Here is a 20,666-nt window from a genome sequence, read left to right on the forward strand (position 1 = left end):
CGGGTCTGGGCCCCTGTTATCGGATCGGACCCACTGGCTTTATGATATAGCCCCCTGGCTCTTCGATTCCCCCTGATCTACCTACCGATTCCCAATCCTAAAAATTGTTTTGGTGCCGTAATCAAGCGAACTGGACGGATTACGATGCCAATCGCAGAACGGTAGCTAACAACCATAATCAAGTCGATATTTATGGTTTGTCCAACATGTTTATACGCCCCAGCGATACGTAGACCTACAAAATGCGGCGGAGGGTGCCATTTACGATCCCATAAAGTGCATAGGGCTATGAGTCGTTGAACAATAACATTTTTCAATACATTTTAGAGTGCTCTTTAAGTTGTTTCAACAACATACAATTTTTTCAGATGATATTAAATATTATATTCCCCGGTATGGTAATAGTAAAACATTTTCTTTTGTAATTTTTGTAAATGGTTTTTATTAAATTTCTAAAATGTATTTTTCAGTTTGAAGTGTTCTTGTTTCGCTTTGCTTTCTCTGTCTTGAATACATTTGCCGTCTCTGTCTGCGTCCTGTCCTTGTCTTTTGTTAACATTTATGAACTCATTACTTGCTATAAATTCAAAGAGTTTTCTTTTACTCGCTATACACGCACACACACGAAAAAAAATATCGGTTAAGACTAAGTGTCTATATTATATATGTATTCATACAAAAAAAATTGGGTCATTAAATTCTTTCTAAAAAATTTGAACACTAATTATGCTTGATTTTAATATTAAGATATATAGTACAGATTTAGTTGCATTGCCTTTTATAAGTTTTTTATTTTGGAATAATCTTAGTTACATGCTTTTTTTCATTTTAATATTTACAAAATGTTTTCTTTTTTTAAGATTTTTTAACTTAGGCCTAGAAAAAAAATTTAAAAAAAAAATTGATGCCTAATTCTACATTTTATAAGTATTATCAACTTTAGTGCAGTAAAATGGGGGATCTTATGGGACCTAAATGCCCTATGACAAGACATACGAATATAAATATAACATTTAATCAAAAGAAAATGAATAGTATACTTTTGTCATGGGCATTTTTGTTTATATTCAGGAATGGGTTTTATGTTTATATAGAGGTTACCCCTGACTAAGTGGACCTACGGCTCTTGAGCTCAGGTCTTGGGGTTAGTTTAGTTCATATATATATATAATCGTTTTTGGGGCTCTTGCCTACTAACTTATGTACAGGAATGACTCAAGGAGGAATCAATGAGACTATAAACTAGTTGTGATCTATATATGTATCAATTATATTTTATGTTTAGTTATTTTTTGGCTTCTCCGGGGGTCTCTTGGGGGCCTGGTCTTCTGATTTATTGCACCAAGGGTTCATATCTATCCACCTATTCGAGTGGCTCTAGGCCCGTGAAGATCAGATCAGATCATATCGGATCGAATCAGATCGGATCGGATCATATCCTAGCAATATTAGGGCCACCAGGCAGCCCTCTGGGCGTGGGCGTGCGGATGGGCGTGGCCGTGGGCGTGAGCATGGGCATGGGCGTGGGCATGGGCATGAAGACCGGCGGCAGCGGCGGCGGCATGTTGATAGGCGGCTGCTCCGTTCAGGGCCACCAGATGATGAGCGGCGGCGGCATTTTGCATGGCGGTGGCGGTGGCTGATGAGACGGATACGCAATCGGCACCCAGTTTGGAACCATCGCCCAGGCAGGGCTTACCATTCCTCACCAGAACCGGCACGGCCACCCGACGGGGCGAGGGCAGGGCGCTCGGATGATGCGGATGGGTGGCATGACCGTGCAATAATCCCGGATGACCCTCGTAACCCTTCTCGTTCTGGGCCCGCTTTGTCTTGTAGCGATGATTCTGAAACCAGATCTTCACCTGCGTCGGTGTCAGTCGTATCAAACTGGCCAAGTGTTCCCGTTCCGGGGCACTTAAGTAGCGCTGTTGCCGGAATCGGCGCTCCAATTCGTAAGTTTGCGCCTTGGTGAAGAGAACTCGACGCTTTCGCTTCTTATTGGGCAGACCATCGGGTCCATTGGCCCCACCGCCGCCACTGCCATCGGCATCGTCCACATCATCGATGTCCTCCTCGATCCCATCCTCATTTAGGCTATCATCGTGACCACTACTTGCTCCATTGATACCCTCGTGCTTTAGGCTATTATTGTTATTATTGTTGTTCGTCGTATTGTTGTTATTGTTGTGCAGGGCATGGGCCGCCGAAGGACCACCAGCAGATCCTCCTTGATTGGCCGAGGATGAGCCATGCAGCGAGTGCAGGGCATCGCCCACGGACAAGGCATCGCTGTCCGCCGATCGGCTGTAGCTCTTGTAATCGCCGGAAAGTGCCGGCGATGTCTGGCAATTGGAACCGATGTAGGTGTAGGATACCTCCGAGGTCACCGGGGAAGTGCTATCCGGACTGGCTGGCTGCTGGGTTCCTAAAAATAAAAGAACAAGAAGGCAAGGGTTTATATATCTGCTCATAATAAATTTATCAATAGAATAGATATTCTTAATATCCTTTCAAAGCGAACAATAAATCGTTTAGGAATTCCATAAAATAGCAAACATCATTTTTGCTCACTTAGGCGCCCGAATGCCAACCATTTGTTTGGGTTTTTCACTAAAGACAGCTCAAAAAAAAAAAATAGACAAAGACCAAGTGTGAGAGCTGGGTGGGAATTTGTCAGCAATTGAAATACCTTTTTGGCCGTAAATTAATGCACCGCCACACCCCTCTAAAAACCGAGTGATCGAGCAGAATTCGACACGAGAAAAAAGGGGGAAAGTCAGGATGGCAACTACGGCAATTGGATTAGGCGCGACATGAGGCTGTGGTCGATACGATCCAAATGCCAAATGCTAAATGCCAGATGCATAGTGTCAAATCAACCCCTGCCCCCATCCCCTAGGAGTCTCACCCTAATAACGTCAATTAGGCGGAGACAAACAGAGATCGCATACATATATATAGGGAGGTATTCCCTCGTTGTCTACCTGGATCTACGATCGTTTCGATCTCCCGCCGACCGACTGACTGACTGACTGCTGACCTTCGGGCCTGTACTAAAAACCAGGAACCAGGATGCTAATGAAAGGACGACACAAAAGCCAAACCTCAAACACATCAATGGCAGTCGGGGCTCTTCCGGTTCGCCCACTTTTGATAGAGTTCCGCACAGATAGTGATTTATCGCCGGGCGTGGCTTTATATGATATTCTGGGGCGGGATCCTGGCAACCGCAGAGAGGTATTTGAGAGTATTCATAAGGGAAATCCCGTTTAGGATTAATACAAAGAAGTTATGGGATATTTTGGTATATAAAAGGTACTTTCTAATAATTATTATTATTATTTTTGTAAGACAGCTTTTTTTTTTTAAAGGTTTTTTTCTGTGGGTTTCTTAGACACCTGAATAACCATTACCCCCAGTGTACCCCATTGACTAAACAAAAAATCCAAATGTCGTAGGAGCTGCTAATGCTCATCCATTAGGCCCCTCCTCCAAAACCAAGGACTTGGTTGCAGTTGCCCTGCCAAAAAAAAAATGAACCCATCCGCTCACCATGACAACTCAACAAATTAATAACTTAATATAATCAAAACGACTCCTCCTCGACTCCTTCACAGCTGTGAAAATTCCCAAAAAAAAGAGCAGACAAAAAAAAAACGGCAAGCGGGCAGCAATTATAATTTGTAGCTAAACAAAAAAGGCATAATAATAAAAAAGGGAAAGGGAGACCCCAGGCGGAAGTGCGTGCCATAAATTTCCAGGACGAGAAATGTTTGGGCCGCAACAACAAGGAGCCGTCGAATCGAACGGGCCGGCGATTGAGTGTCCTGGCCGAAGGACACGAAGGCTAATCCTCAAGTGTGAAGCGCATACAAACTATTAGTCAAGATTAAAAAAAAGGGGGAAGACCAACCCCAACCCCACCCATTTCGATCCGCAGTTAACTGCCAACGAGTGAGTGAAAAGTGAAAAAGAGGAAAACAAAAAAGAAAATACAAAAAAAAAACAAGAGGGCCAGGATCAGACATGGCTCGTCACTCCACTCCCTGGCAGCACCTGAATCCTGCCGAATCCGCGGGGTATGCAAACACAGCTGCCTCATCGCTCGACTGCCCTCCGAAGGAACTCTCGTCCTCTGGAGGAGTGAGTGGGCAATTACGGAACAATATCATTAGTCGGCCAGTTAATCGGGGGTTAAATGCAGTAGAAAGCTGGGAAATCCTTTATTCGGGATTTTAATGAAACTGAATCGTGATTTTTTTTTGGGGAACCTCTAGTTTTTCAGCTACCTTAAGTTTTATGTTCAGAGACCATTTCCTATGTTACATATCAAGTCTTTCTTGTTTCTTCAGATAAACTTTGTAACTTGGGATTTACCACCAACTCAATGGTGAAATTTTGTTAAAGATCTAAAAGTTCTTAAGATCATATAGCTAAAGGGAGGCAACAAAAAAGTCCACTGAATTATAATACCTAAATCATTGATTTAGGTTTTGATGAAGCGTTTCTTCAATTAAAGAAGTTAGAGAAGAATCCATATAACTAGTGTTATATGAAGAGTTTCTCTACTTAAAAAAAGCAAAACATAATTTTAGTAAATAGGAAAATATTAAGATTATAATATGATATTAATTTACGATTTCCTCAAGATGAAGAGCATCATTTGCTGTTACCAAGACAAATAGCATCATTATATATGATCCTATACCATATTGTAAATGAAAAATAATATATGATATGATTTTATGCTTTGAAAGTTCCCCAAATAGACAAACCCAAGACATCTAACATCGAAACTTATAATCCTAAACAACCTATTTAAATATTATTATAATATACTTATAAATATATTTTATGCCCTATGGGCATAACTCAAGATCAAAATACCTATTAAGAATTACTTTAGACTTATAGCATGGTCGTCCAAGATCATTGAGACCCCCTTCAAATAGAACTATAAACTCACCGTATAGCTCGTTCTCCTTGATCCACGCACTCCTGCCCGAGTGCTGGAGCATGGTTTGGGCCATGTGGTGGTACGAGGACATCTCGTCCCCGAAGCTCCCCGGGAAGTTCTTGGGCAGATTGGGCAGGTATTGGCCGGCGGCCACCGCTGCAGCAGCCGCGGCATTGTGGCTGGCCAGCAGGTGGGCGGCGGCTGCGTTCGCGTGGGCGTGGCTCTGGGCATCTGGACCGCCCTGGTGGTGGGCCAGTGGGAGTGGGGTCACCGTTTGCTGGTGGTGCGGGAGGTGCTGCTGCTGGAGGTGGTGCGCCGCCTGCTGCTGCTGGTGGTGGTGCGGGTGGTGCTGCTGCTGCTGCTGTGGGTGGCTCGACGGCTGCTGTTGGGCGTGATGTTCGGTGGTGCTGTGGTGATCCGATCCACCACCGCCCGTCCCGCTGCCGTTGTGGTGCTCGTCCACCGAACCGCCGGCGGGCGTGGGCGAGAGGGCCGAGGGCGTGGCATGGGATCCACCCTGACCACCGTGTCCATTGGTGGACTCACTGGCCGAGTGGTGGCTCAAATCACTGCCATGTTGAGCGGCTGCCGCGGCGGCAGCAGCGGCATTCTTCAGCTCGGAACCCTCCAGATTCAGGATGTCCGATATGTGGAAGCCAGAGCGCTGCGATGACGGCACCTTGGCATCGAACAAGCTGAAAGATGATCAATATATATTTATTATTATTTAAAATGTTTGAAAAATCTGTTTTGAAGTGAAGTTATTTAAAGGCATTTTTGAAATACCCGAAATATGCAAGGAATTCCTCCATTGCAACTGCCCGCGGCTAAATGAAAAAAAAAATTATAAGATCTGAATCTTAAATAAAACTGACAGTGAAATTGGAAAAGCCTACTTCAAAGGATGAACATCTATAACTTGTTCTGCCTTTTCGTATTTTTGAGACTTTTTACTTTATCTATTTTTTATACCAGTTTATGTTTATAGAAGTTGCCTAATTTGAAAACATAAAAACACAATTTTTATAGATCATAATAGTGAAAAAAAATTGTCCGAATTCATTCTTGACTTAAAATGCAATATGAAAACATGGTTATTGGGATATCTAAAAACGTACGTCTTTAGAAAAATACTTAAAGGGCGAAAAATGAATTATCAGAATTTGAACTGAGGATATTCGTATACTTTATTAATTGCCCCCGACAAATAGCCATCGAATGCTGTGATTAATGACTTGAGAAGGAGCCTCTGAAGATTGTCATCCTGTTTAGCATTTAGCATGCTCATTGCAGCGACATCCGGTGTCGATCTTATGAATGGCCGGAAGGAGCAACAAAGGGAGGTCCTTTGGCAAGGATCTGCTAAGGGAACACTACCTGAACTACCTGCCGCGCTCTGACTTTCACAGATTTTCGCACTTGCCCTGGAGAAGGAGGAGGGGGCATAGGGATAGGATAGAATGTGTATCCTATAGACACCATTCCATATCCTTTTTACATCGCAGAACTCGCACCTTTCCCCCGGAATTAACTTCGATTAAGTGCACGCAAATCGCTGGATTATTGACACCTAGTCCCGGTCAGAAACCGAGTTTTGATTTTCCTAATACCATCAACAATTAAACGCAAATCCGCTCGGTATCGATCTGGACTACCTGCTCGGGCCAGTGCGAGTACTACGGGTCAGATCAGGTCAGCTCAGGTCAGCTCAGGGATGTGTCTTCAGGTCGAAACAGGTCGTGCCACATGTTGGCGCAAGTTAGTCTGCTTCCGGTTTTCCCAACTCGAGTTGGGAGTTTTTCCCGAACCGAACAGAGCCCAGACTCGCGAATTTCCCACGGTACACGGGGCATTCCCCGTCGTCCTGTGCGGAATTCCCTTGGCCAGACAGTGTGACGCCAGGATCTCTGAGTCTGCTGCACACATGTCGCCGCCGATTGGGGTTTCCCTGGCACTCACCTACGGGAATTGGGAATTTCTAAGCCAGGCCCGAACAACAAGCCAGAATTTCCCAAACCAACCGCCAATCGCCAGGACCTTGAGTACTTGCCAGATCAGAAAGACGGGGGAATTACGTTCTGTATCTGGTTTCTGGTATCTGGTCGCTCTGCGGGAATTGGCTAATTTTTTGGATTAGCCGGACAAGTCCATTAGCTGGATGGGATCTAGAAACTGATACGGAGGCAGGGGTCGCAGGGGTGTGATCTTGAGTCGGAGCTTAGGCGAGGGCCATTGCAGCTCAAGTCGTGACATTTTGGTAGATATACCCCAGACTTTACTATCTGCATATCCTATCTGGATAAAGCTTATACCAACTATTTGACCAATTTCATTAATTTTGTAATTTAAATATTAATATCCTTCATAAGGATTAATTAAGGCTATAAAACGGTCATTGACTAAAGCTCATATAATACTGAAAAAAGTCTTTAAAAGCAGTATCAGAATGTTGGGAGAATTTCGAGAATTAAGGCTATTCCACAGTTTTACAATGAAATTGGTGGTACATTTTTCAAAAATGTATAAAACTATTAACATAAAATATGTTGAGATCATATTTGTTGTAATATAACAAGTTAGTGATAAGAAGCTTAGTGATGATTTTAGAGATTTTGAATGTGCAGATAATAAGGGAATATATACGTCATACTTAGTTAAGATCATAAATTATATTCGTGATTGCTTCATGAATTAATAATATTAATATGGTCTTATCACCAAAGTTCAAAGAAAGATATAAAATTATAGGGAATTGGAGAAGATATACAAGCATTGAGAATTGGAGAAGTTAAACACGTTTTCAATCATATTGCTCCCCCAGTTGATCCCCAGTTATCCCGTTTCCCAACCGAATCCTTGAGCTTACCCGGGCAGAGCGTTTCTCAGGGCCGCCGGATAGAAGGCGGCTGGCAGGAGGGCGTGGCTCCATGGCGGCAGCAGAATGGGCGACCAGGGCAGGAAGGGGGCGGCAGCAGCGGCGGCGACGGCAGCCGACGATGGAACCATCAGGCTGCTCATGCTATGGAGTCCGGGGAATCCACTGAAGGCCGCCGCTCCCGTTGGAATCCGGAGCTGTTCGGGCGCCAAACCGGAACTGGAACTCGTATTCGTGGGCACGGTGGTGCTGGCGGTGCTGAAGACCTTGGCGGATCGCTCGCGATCTCTGTCCCGCTCCTCACGATCCCTTTCCCGTTCCCGTTCCCGTTCCCGCTCTCGTTCCCGTTCCCGTTCCCGCTCCTTTTCCCGCTCCAGCGAGGGCGTGGAGGTGCGCAGGGGGCGCTTGGGCGTGGCTGGGGAGGAGGGACTCACGGTGATCGCACTTTGCGGCGAGGCGGGCAAGCTGCCGGCGCTGCCCAGACCGCTGCTGTTGTCCCGCTCGCGGTCCCGCTCCCGCTTCGAGGGAGTCCTCTCCAGGGATGTGGCCGAGGTGGTGGTCATATCGCTGGGCGAGATCGGGGAACCACTGTTCGATTTGCGACGCTGCGACGCGGGCGGCGGCGTGGGCGGACTTTTGCGTTTCTCCGCCACTTTGGAGCTTTTTTCGTTAATCGAAGCACGCCAAAAAAAATATATATAGATATAGATATATATATCACAAGCACTTGGTAGTTTTAAGTATCCTTTTTGGAGGGCAATTCAAATTCCAGGCATAGTGTTTGATTTATGTGTGTTTGTATATTAAAACAAGAGGAAAGTTCGTTGGTTCAATGGGTCGCGATTGTCGATATCTCGATTTTGTGATTTCTCAGTTGCACGGATCCGCGGAGCAGCGCACTCTAAACATTCCAAACTGAAGTGTCATCAACAACTAACGAGGCATCAAGAACTCGACACGAGTCCAAGTCCAAAGCGGCCAACAAGCAACAACCAACAACCAACGGCAGAAAAGTACCAGGTCTCGTATGCTCGGGGTGTCTTTGGGTGTATCTCTATGTATGTGGTGCATATCTGTATCTGTATCTGTGTCTGCATCCCTCTGCCATTGGGTACATAACACAGATACGCACATACACACACACACACATAGCCAGAGTGGAGAGACTCTCGGCTTTGTTGGGCGCGCTAAGTGGCTTCTCATGTCCTTTTCAACAAGGATACGGCTACAATGTGAGTGGCCCATTCAACCACCAAAGGAAAACAACCACCATTCGTCGCCAGAGCGAGATGGAGCATCTGAATGCGAGTCCTTGTGCCGGAGTCCTCTCGCCGTCCCGCTCTAACTCTCTCCTGTTGCTCTCTCTGCCGCTCTCAAGAGTACCACTTGAGTGAGAGTGTGTGTGTGCTGCAGTCCCCTCAGTGTCTCTGTGTGTGTGTGTGTGTGTGTGAGGGCCATTGTAGCGCCTCGAGAACCTCCTTAGGTATACGAAGTACCCATTCCCATTCCCATTCCCAGATTGGGATTCTGGGATTCTGTTCGCCCCGTCCCGCTCTGTTCTGCACTTGATGTTGTCAACAATCGCCGCGTCATTATATTGTATTTATCATTATCAGTGCTCTACAACTCTGGACCTCTGAACCTTTAGGACCTCTGGACCAGGAACTACACACTTGCCACCGACTTACGACGCCGGTACAAGTGTGCATGGGCAGGGCAGGATATGCGCTTGTGGTCGGAACTCAATATGATATCATCAGATGGAGATATCAACCCATTATCCTATTGAGTGGCATGGGCGATAAGAAAGATTGGCTAGGGATTTTCCTTTCGCGGCTTATTTGGCTATTAGGGATATAGTTTTGGCACTATAAATACCGATATGAGTTATAAACAAATCGAGACATCTTTGGATTTGAGAAGTGATTACTTCCTTTACGTTCAGAGATCATTAAAACTGATTAAGTTAATATCTATATATTTAAATTTTTAAAAGATACAATTCTTCCAGTCCCATTGAATGATTTCTAAAATTCCTCGAAACTGAAAAGCATATTTCAATCTTGAGGAACATGTATAAGGTTATAGTTCCCTTCATGCTGAAAGAATTTAAGGAACTTCAATAAGGGAACTTTAACATAGTGCTTGCATAACTTCAAGTACACACTTTAAATAATTTCAGAACTCAAAGACACTCTTTAAGTAGCATATCATACATTTGTAGTACCTACTCCGGCTATAAAAACTTTATTATTGTGAAAGTTCTATATCCCTTAACCATGTTAGTGGTATGCTATCATGCTCTGGCATTCAGTTTATTTTATGGCTGAGTTTCGGAATCCAATTTCTTGCGTGTAACGGAACTGTTATAGAGCACTTGGGCGCTAAAGTAGAGCCCTTATATACAAGGATTGCGCCGCTGCTCGGTCTTCGTGCAATTTGAATTTCGATTTCATAAGCTAACCCATGATTAGCTCAGATCCTTCACATGCCAATACATAGAGGGGTGTCCTTAGAGAGGTGGCCTAGGGACACACCCAGGGCACTCAGAGAAAGAGGGATATAGAGAGAGTAAGTGACTAGGGGAGCCAAAAATAAAATATGGGAAATACATAATAAACGCGAACATTAGGCTAACTTGGGGTATAGCTCCCAAAGAGCAATTGAAAAAAGGGAAAATCTCTTATATGGCATGTTGGGCGTCATCTATATAAAGGATGGGGGATATATAATGTATACGTATATATGGAGGGTCCTTTATAATGCTGGTCCTGGTACTCCTGCCACACCCATCCGCCCTCTGAAAGTGGGCACTCCATTGTCGCTCATGACGTTCACACCATCAATCCCTATATGGGAATGGAGGATGGAGATGGTAAGTGGAAAGGGTCGAATTTTTACTTGTAATACCCTCTGCCGCCGTCGACGCCGCTGCCCCGGTGGGCGCGTCATGGCCGCCCGACCAATCGGAGGAGTGTGCGAGCAGTAGAGCTATATGCACCCTATGCTGATGCGCATGTTTGGGAAATTTTCGTAAAGCCAAAGGACTTTTGATGGCAAAATTTCCCTACAATGCGCACACGCCCATTTTTCGCTGTGTGTAGTGTTGTGCTGTCTGTATGTTGGCCATTGTTATTGGGCTTAATGATGATGTTGCATTTAATAACAAAGTAAAACCTCTGCCTGCGTCGCTGTTGTTGTTATAGTTTAGCTTCCGCAGGAAGTTTAAGTATCTCATGGATATATCTGTAGAAATGTATCCGTATCTGTATCTGTGTAGAGCGCGGTGGCATTCAAATTTACACACGAATTCAATTCGATTCTCGCACAAAAACTCGTTTGTTTTTATTGTCCTCGTCTCCTTTATTTGTGTATTTATTTACTTTTGTGCCCCTGGCTATGTTCTCCGTGTTTTTTTCCCGCACTTCAAACTACTTTGTCAGTGTTTATTTCTATTTGGACTCTAAGTAGAGACAACTTCAATTGCAGCTCTCGTCCTTGTCGTCCCTCTGCCCTTTCTGGCTTTCAGGGATTTTGGCATTCCCATTCCTAGAGTTTATTTTTATTTTCCCGAATTAGTTTTCAATCTATTTGCATAGCAATGGGTGCAGGATCAACGAGCATCAAAGGGTTATTAGAAACGAAACACAATTAAATGCTGTTTGTGCTTATAAAAAGGGAAAAATAATCTGTTGTGGACTCTTGTGCAAATAATGAGGAAGTTTATTAAAACTCCTCCAATTTATAGTGATTAAGAATAGACTCTATGAATTTCTTAGATTAGAATTTCTTAAATTATAGAATTGGTTGTTTTTAGTACACTTTTATAAAATTTGTTTACTGACATAAGATAAGCCATTAGGCTTAGATTTATATCATGAAAAGAATTGCAAAAACAAATAATTTTAAAATAATTTGCAACCTTTTTTCCGGATTTTGTGTTCTTTTTAAAAATGAAATACAGGGGTATCTATGTTGGATTAGTATCTTCCAAGTTTAAATATTCCAGATTGGTCAGTTGCAAATGGTAAAAATTCTTATGAATTCTTAATAGAATGTCTTGAGGTTTTCGATCTGAGAAAAGAAACATTATTTTGCAATTGTGAAAACTCCCAATTATAATTTAGGACCGAAAGCTACAAATTAAGAAAACTTCCCTTGTTCAAAAGACCACTTTTGTTCGTTGGTATGTCATGGTCCTTGTGTCGCTATCGAGGACTCTCTGCAGTGGAGTATCGGGATCGGAATCAGGATCATAGACGGAGGCAGCTGTCCCTTTGCAATGCGATTTGAAGTGTGACAATGTGCTGGCCCAATCGCATCCGCATTCGCATCCGACGGATACACAATACACCATTCCATTCCATTCCACTCGCATTCGAATGCAATAAAGTATGTTGGATGTCACAAATCGTCCTTGTTAATCGCAGGCAAACCGCGCGACAATCCCCGGGATATTTTGGGATATACGCATATAAAAGGAGTATTTCGTTATGTGTTAGGGGGAATTCGAGTATAACAACCCCAATTAAACGCCTCGCTAGGCGTAAAAAATCGAGATATTTGGCAAAAGGTGTTTGCTTAACGCGGATACAATTAGGCGGCCATGTTGCAGCAGCCTCAAGCAGCGTGCCACAAACTCACACCGAAACACACACACACATCTGCACACTCGAAGCCATTCACACAGATACTCACACTTACACTTATTCACACCCATTCATTCAGTCATTCATTCAATGCTCGTTTGGCTGCAGCCCCTCGCCCATCGCCCTTCCTCCGCTCATCCCATTGTCATCCATTTTAATTTACCTTCCGGTTCTGCCTTTATATTCTCCCTTTTGACCCTCTACTCTAGAGCCCTATAGCCCTATAGCTCTACATCCCCCCTTCCCCCTCTTCCTCACACTATCCACTGATTTTGGCCCGCTCGTGTTGTCAATTGACGGCCATGACAATTTCGGGTCTCCGATTCGTCCCGCGGAAGTGATTTACCCAAAAAAAAAAGTAGAAACGAATTTTCCAAAAGGGAATCCATAAAGTTTCCCCGCCGGAAATGCATCATTCACCTATGTGCACACCGAGAAAAAAATATACAAGAACTAAGGATCTTGTTATGAGTCTGATTTTTATAATGAAAATTACAAATTACCAAATATAGCTTCCTGTTTATTTCCGTATCTTAAACTGTACTAAGATTGCATTACATCGTAAAAATACTACAGTTACAACAGACTTTTAAAGTACTATCATAAAGCTCGCATATAGAAAATGATAAGTATCAGAGTTCAAATAGAAATTTAGATAGAAAAAGAGGAAATTATTTCTTTAATTAAATATATTTTGGTTTTTAAGGTCAAATGTATAAATACTGAACTTGGAATATTACTAATAAAACTATTATATAATCATACATTTAACGTTTATTTCTTCCATATTTTTTCTCTCAGTGTAAGCATACTCCCATCCCAAGCCATCTGATTGATCTTTAGAGGTTTTGTCCTTTGGTCAGTTGTGCCGGCGTGATCGTGTATCTTCTGCTTCTGCTCTATTGATTCCGGGCAATTTGTTTGCTCTATTGCCAAATATATTATGTAAGGGGGATGTATCCTAACAAGAAGGCGTTGCCCATGCAGGACAAAAGTCAAAAAAGGATCTTCAAGATGCGAATGTACTCGTATCTGGGCAAATACAGCTGGATATCTGTTTGGTTTTGCTACGGGTTGATCGTTCATATCGTTTTTGTTTTTTCAACTTTTAGGGTGGCTCGTGATCCCTAATGATCGAAAGTAGGAGATTTGCATTTAGAAGTCAATCCCAAGTCGATTTCTTTCGCTGTCTTTGCTGGCAAGAGCAATCCATCAGTGGCTTAAGTCAGCTTAGGGTAAAATCAGTATCCTTCAGCTGTTCTACATGATCTTGGTGGATTTGATAGTTTGGTTTGATAGAATAAATCAATATGGTTATCAATTGGTTCCGTTTATCATCTTAAGCAAGGCAACAATTTAAATGGGAATGTAATAAAATAGTACTTCCCCAATTCTTTCTTTTAGTTCTACATTTTCAGTAGAGGTTGGATCATTCACCAGCTCATTGACTAATAAAAAAGATGAAAGGCATTCTATCTGTATCGGCATCTGTATCTTCAACTGCGTTCATATCCTATATCTTTTGTGCAGCTGTGAGGATCGGATCCATGAGTAGCGCCCCGTAACTTGACAAATGGGTTTCCCGACTGCCTGTCCTGGTCTTTCCAAGTCGTTTTTTTTTGAGCTGCGCATCCCACTGTGCCGATGTGTCCGTGTTGCCGGGTCAGTTGGTCAACTGGGTTCATAGCGGCCAACTTCCTCTGCGCATACACTTCCTACTTCCCTCACAGCGGGGGGATACCCGGACATCAATCCAGCCCGATTCATTCGCAATTTATTCGAAATGCCAAGGCGATTCCCTGCCCGCTTCAAATGGCAGCATATATATATTTTGTATGAATGGCCCAGCATGCGAAATGGCCATTTCAACGCTTTGTTCGGCTTTGTTTTGTTTCCTAATTTCATTTTTTCGAACATCACCTTGCCCATTTGTGGTGGTCATTGTAGGATGCCATCTATTACTATCCCATTTGAGCTGCAATCAGTGAGGGAGGAAACCTTTTGGCCAGCCGACGTCTAATTGTTCAGATGGGCTTGCTTAATTTAGATGAAATAGGTATCCAAATTTTCGTTTAAATCTTTAATATAATATCAAATATATATTTCTAGGTATCCGTGTAGTATCGTATGCCAGCCGAACTGTGCCAAAAACAACTTGAGACCCCCCGATCCGCCCCTGGACTCTTGTCCGTGACACTTCAGGCAATCACATGCTTCATTATAGGCCCATCAAACGACTCGGGCGACCTGGGTTCGGAATGGGCATATGGCCTACGGCTAATGGCTGTCGCGGATGCAAATTTCATTGTGTTATTTTCGCATCCGGATAGCCTATATAGTGCATGCGATGACAAAAAACGGGCTGACAAACTGGCATTAAATGTCACAAAGTCACGCGTCCCCCGGCAAAACTGAAACTGCAACTGCAACAAAATTGTATGAAATGTATCAATTTCTGGCCGTTGTTTTTCGTCTATACATATTTTTTTTTTGCCTTAGCTTTTCCTGACAATGGGGCTGACATGCAGAGACAGCCACTCTTTGTTCACCGAACTCCCACATTTATTACTTTTCCAACTCCCACTTTATCCAGCACCTCCTCAACCTCCTCCACATTTTCTTGGCAAGTGGCCGTCGCTTTGACAGCGCCGTTTAAGCGAAAAAAAGGTGAAAAACTTTCCTTTCATTTGGCGGGTGACAGTTTCCTGAGCGAAGACATGGAAACCAACAAGCCAGAGTGGTCGAGCAGTTAAAAGAATAAATCAGGGTAACAACTTATACTTTAAGTATTGTATTTTATTTCATTTAAGCCCTTAAGTCTAACAAATATATTTAACCTACACTTTTAATATTTTCATTTCCCATTCCAGATTCCTTTGATCTAAAGATATATCTTTTACTATGGCAAGAAACAGTAATTTCCCATTAATATATCATTTTATTGGTAAGCAATTCTCAATTATTTTAATTTATTAGTTATATTAATTAATTATTCACTCAAAAACAAAATTTAAAACAAATACTAAGTACTTTTGAAGATCAGTTCTTAAATATTTAAGCAATGCGAATACCTTACAATTGATTTAATAGAATATTAAGAATTTATGGTTTGTAACACTTTATTTTATGGCCTGACAACCCTGCTACTCAGCCAGGACTTGACATTAATATTTGAGGAACACAAATCGAAAAAAATTCAGAAAAAACATAAACACAAATTATCGCAAAGTGAGGGTCGCGAATTGAACGCATTTTTAGGAATCCCTTTCGGGTATAGACGACAGTGCTTTATGGGTCGGGAAATAATTCAGTCAAACCTTTACATCATAAATCTTTATAAGGTAAAATTTATCATTAATGTTTAAAACATTTACAACAATTTCAGACTGAATATCTTTGTAATAAAAGAGTATAAATTCAAGTTAAGGCAGGTGAATCGTAAGTCGCATATGTAACGCCCACAAATTTTCAGAATTTTTTCCTGTGGGTTCGGGCTTTGTTTACTTCCTGGCTCATCGGTCGTCGCCGTCGTCGCGGACATGTGCACACATTCCCAGGCATTTGAAGCTTTCGACTTCATTCTTTTTTTTTTTGGATGGTTATGCTCTTTTTTTTTGGTTTTTTTTTACCGAGTTATATGTTTTTTATTATATTTTTTTCTTGGGTTCTTGGTTCTGGAGTACGTTCAACTTGAGTGACTTGCGTTGGGGACTCTGCGTTCAAATGAAATTATTTTTTCGAACTTCATATTTCAGGGAGACAAGTGTAGCGTGTCCGCGTTCCGTTGTCCTTCAAGTCTTACCCTCTCCAAAAAAAAAATAAAAAGGGGTTTCGAAAAGCGGAAGGAAAAAACCCAACCTGCCATATGGAGCAACAACTGCCGTAGCAGGGAAATTCCGAGATGGAAACTCGGGACAAAGCACTGGCTGTATGTACATATATGCAGCATATCCTGCGATCCTGCGTTCCACCAACCATACGATCCATCAATGAACTCAGGCTACCGATCCTCACACATGACATAAAGCACAAATAAATGGAATTGGTTTTATTTGGCAAACAGCATTATCCCGGATTATCCGAGGGTTCGATGCAACGATTATGGACAAACCCAATTAAACCCAAATTTTGCCTGTCGCAGTCGCTCGCTTCGTTTTGCTCTCCTGTTTGTGTGATTTTCCAGGCGATTTCACTAAACATGTGTTTTGGTTTTTCAAAAACCCCGCCGTCGCGTCGGGAAAGGTGACAAAGTGGAAATAATGCGCATTGTTGAACTCGGGTCTTGGTTTTTGGCTGTACTGTGTGTTATATATATGCTATATGAGTATACCATATATATATATAGATGGTACTGTTATTCCGACACCTTTTTGCCTCGGCTTACCGACCAGTCGACCAGTCAGTCTGCCGGTGGATGAATGTGATGAATCCCCAACCCCAGACCAGAACAGACCATACGATACCATACCATACCATTCACAATGCCGTAACATTGGCTTAGGAGTGTGCGAAAATCAGGGACTTAGCCCAAGAACGGACCTCGTTTCGATCCGGTTCGGTAGCCAATACAATTTCATTATGTTATGCCATTAAATGTTAATGCGACATGCCTTGATCCTCTGCTCCTTTCTCTTTCCTTTTTCCCCGGGCCGGTGTTTTCTTAGCCCGGTTTGTGTTTTCTTAGCTGATTTTAAATCAAATTGTTTTTAATTGCCTCATCGATTTCCAGGAAATATTGTGACATTTCTTTGCAGGTGCGTATGAGTACCTGCCATCCTCTGAATGAAGAAAATTCAGTTATGGATCATTGTGATCACAGACGTTTTTCTCTACGGTCTTAGGTTCCTAAGTTCCAGCATTAGATTAAATGATGGACTCCCGACTTTTGTCTCTTTCCCAAGGTAATTAAACTTAAATCTCAATAGATGTTATGTTATTAAACCCACTATATATATATCCCCATTTTTGCCGGGCCTTATATTTGCCATCTCATGCTACCATTCAAGTTTGACGTTTGTGAATGAAAGAAAGATTGTGGACTGTGAACGACAGATTCATAACATGACCATGTACTTGAAGTTCCCAAAAAAGTGGCTCTATGATCAATTGACTGATAACGGGTTAATGAATGAATTTTCTACGAGTGATCTTAGACGGATGGAAAATTTAATGCTTGTTAAATGTTGTCTTTAGAGAGCCACTTCTAATAAAATTTCACTAGTACTTAAGGTCTTAAGTATATATTTTATTTGTTGCCATAGTCTGAATTATCAAAATTTGGGTCTGCTTATTTAGTTTTCATTTTTTTGATCTATACTATAACATTAGGCTTATAAATTATAGCAATTAACAAATGATTTTCTGTGATTGGTTTCCCTTTCAACCCACATTCACCCGCCCTTTTTACCCTTTCACAATATTATTCTGACAGCTGAGTGACTTTGCCCATTTGCCGACGGCCGATTTTCCGATTTGTGATTTCGGATCTCAGAGCTCTGGGTTCTGAGTTCTGAGTCGTGTGTTCCGAATTCGGGCCGTGACTTTGGGCTGTACTTACTCGTAGACATGCTTGTTGTACTCGTAATCCGGCTGCATGCAATAATCCTGTTGGTACACGTTGTTCGTGTAGTAGCTGCAATCCTCGAAGTAACCGCAATTCGGATTATAATTGCTCATAATTAAGGCTCTCGCGTGCGGAAAATCTAAACCGTCGAGGAAAATCGTGAAAAATGGCAACCGAAACTGAACAGAAAAAAAATTATTGTTACTACAAATTGGTGGGGGTGTGTGGTTGGTTGGTTAGTTGGATTACGATTGGTTCACATTTAATGAATTATTTAATGAACTATTTGTCGACGAATTATTTGCACTCGAATGGCTTTTTAATGCGCGATCACTTTTTAATTGATGTATATGTACACTGTGTACGGCAATTAGGCGGGCGGAGGCGTGATTTATTGGGATATTACTAGTCAACTGCACTCGATAGAGAGCTACATTTTCCGATATATAGCATATATATATATATATAGAAGCCGGATCGAATCCGGGAGTTGTGGCAGGCGTAGCGCGCGCTTTTTGACTGCCGCTGGCCGATTTCAATAAGCCATAAAAACGTCGTCAGCTAATAGTACTAAAATAAAAATTACAATCTGTCCGCCGAAAGAGAGCGTCCGTTTGTGGTTTTATCTCGCTTGCTCCTCCGTTGGCTCCACCACTCGGACACTCAGGCTCTCTCGCTCTAACAGTCGCGATATCGCTGCGATCGAGTGGTTTTAGCGACTCCACGTCGAAAGGTGCCAACTGGCGCTGGCGTACTGCCAATGGAATAAACCGGGGGACCTGGACCCGCCGCCAGAAGCCCTCGACACCCGATGATCCGTCGAGAATCGAAATGGGAGAATCGGGAACCGGAGAACCGGAGAACCAGAGAATCGTCGGGAGAATCACCAGAGAATTTGAGTGGCGCAACGAGGGACACTTTAAACGGTACAACAATCACTTATTAAAGTCAAATAGGTATTAAACAAAACACACGCAGTGCACAGGAGAGCGTTGAAGGCAGCCGAGTTGAACAAATATCAATAAGTGTACACAAGAGTATCGATAAAGCTGTCCCCGTAGGTGTGCGCTGCAGTTATCGCTGTCCCCCCCCTGGAAAAATATATATATATATGTATATATCCACACACATGCACTTAACTGGCCCGCAGAGATATATTCCAGCCGGGAGATACTCGCAACGCCCCAAATCGGGCTTTTTGCTTATATTTGTTCTTCTGCCCCTCATTTTTACTGGGTCTGAACCGATTTGTGGCTGCTGCTGCAATGCACAGTGGTGCCAAGTGATCAAAATGGGAATCAAGTAAAGTTGTTAAATGTGACCGTATCATGTGAAAGCTTATACGTTAAGTTTGCACTAAAAACTTATTTTGTATCCATTTTCGTGGTTATAGTTCAAGGATTCTCTTGTATCTACACGTTTTAAGACATTTTCGTTCTACTTTTTTTTTAAGATGATCTTTATAGAGGACCTCGCCTTTGTCCGTAATTCTTGTCCGTTTTAAAGTGCACCCCACTGGGTGGTTATTTGCCGTGCTATATCGCCTTCACCCATAAAGTATAATCCCTGCAATCTATACAGTAAACCGCAATTGAGGAAAATATATACTAAATCAGCACTTAATCCCCTCCTTATCTGACCGCAACCTGTCCGCTTGTCCGTTTGTCCGCCAAAACTGTCCGTTAGAGTCAGACCCCACTGGGTGGCTATATTGGCAGCACTCAATCGAACACTTTGCCCACAAGACACCACGGAACCGGCGATCCAATCCATCAGCGAATGCGAGTGAATAAATTTGTCGAGTAGTCGCCGATAAATATCTTAATGGGCGCTCGTAAGACTGCCACTTGATGTTTCGGTAGCACCCTGACCAAGGTAAAGGGGCTAAAGCTACCAGGTTATAACTCCCGACTCGAGTTCAAGCGGAGTCATAAAATAATAATAATAATAGTAATATGGCCCCCGGCGAAATTGTTATTATTAAGGGTGATTATGTGGCGCGTATGTTTATTGACATACAATATCGCTGCTCGATCGGGAGTTGTTGGGCCCCATAAAACTCCCGTTTGGCACCGTATTCTGTTTTATTTTCGTTTTGTTTTTGTTTGCACACGGGTACGGATCGGACCGATATCGGAGTTGGTGATATGGTAGCCGTGATAATGCCGTGGACACCCGGGAGAACACACAACAACAAGAGCATACCAACCTACATATGAGGTATGAAGACCCATACATTACAGCTCCCGATATGCTGGCTAATCAGCCCGATTTGAATGTGGACTGGCTGTTTTAATGTTGTAGCAACATGTTTGGCTTCCATTCGGTTTCGATTCTTATCAGATGGGAGAGCGGGCTACCGTTTGCACCGCCTTATCAAGGGGGCCAGCACCACTACCACCACCAAGAAGAACGCCACTGAACAACCAGGTGGGGCGGACTGCCGCCGGTCGTCAGTCTATTTGTCCCTGTCGCACCCATTCAGTGTTTATGCCCTTATCTCTCTCTCTCTCTCTCTGAACTCGGAGCCCCATCGACCGCCCCCTAATTTCTCCAGCGACCTCAGGAGCTGTACCACCTATCAGTATCCCAGTGGTGACATCTTCTAACTTCGACTGG

At 42.9% G+C, this 20,666-nt stretch overlaps 1 protein-coding gene across 3 annotated transcripts; it reads right to left on the reverse strand.

Moving 5' to 3' along the window:
* Window positions 1-471: 471 nt before the first annotated feature.
* Window positions 472-18,959, reverse strand: LOC119556138 (homeobox protein vnd). Of its 3 annotated transcripts, none has more exons than XM_037868034.1 (4): window positions 18,634-18,959; window positions 18,042-18,186; window positions 4,970-5,655; window positions 472-2,428 (listed from the first exon to the last, which is right to left on the reverse strand). In XM_037868034.1, the coding sequence occupies exons 2-4, from the start codon at window positions 18,158-18,160 to the stop codon at window positions 1,449-1,451; spliced, it is 1,785 nt and encodes a 594-aa protein (XP_037723962.1). In that variant the 5' UTR covers window positions 18,161-18,186; window positions 18,634-18,959; the 3' UTR covers window positions 472-1,448. The 3 variants fall into 3 exon arrangements, with proteins under 3 accessions (XP_037723962.1, XP_037723961.1, XP_037723963.1); XM_037868033.1 differs by having other exon boundaries at window positions 18,042-18,226; XM_037868035.1 differs by lacking the exons at window positions 18,042-18,186; window positions 18,634-18,959 and adding an exon at window positions 5,747-5,831.
* Between the last annotated feature and the right edge of the window lie 1,707 nt (window positions 18,960-20,666).

The sequence above is a fragment of the Drosophila subpulchrella genome, chromosome X (genome assembly GCF_014743375.2).
Source record: "Drosophila subpulchrella strain 33 F10 #4 breed RU33 chromosome X, RU_Dsub_v1.1 Primary Assembly, whole genome shotgun sequence".
In the NCBI taxonomy this organism is placed as follows: domain Eukaryota; kingdom Metazoa; phylum Arthropoda; class Insecta; order Diptera; family Drosophilidae; genus Drosophila; species Drosophila subpulchrella.

Excerpts from the sequence above, each read along its gene's own strand:
- LOC119556138 (XM_037868034.1), bottom strand. The coding sequence starts at position 18,160 with ATGAGCAATTATAATCCGAATTGCGGTTACTTCGAGGATTGCAGCTAC. Across the intron at positions 5,656-18,041 it reads TACAACAAGCATGTCTACGA|CTTGTTCGATGCCAAGGTGC; the intron begins GTAAGTACAGCC and ends ATCATCTTTCAG. Across the intron at positions 2,429-4,969 it reads CAAGGAGAACGAGCTATACG|GAACCCAGCAGCCAGCCAGT; the intron begins GTGAGTTTATAG and ends TTTTATTTTTAG.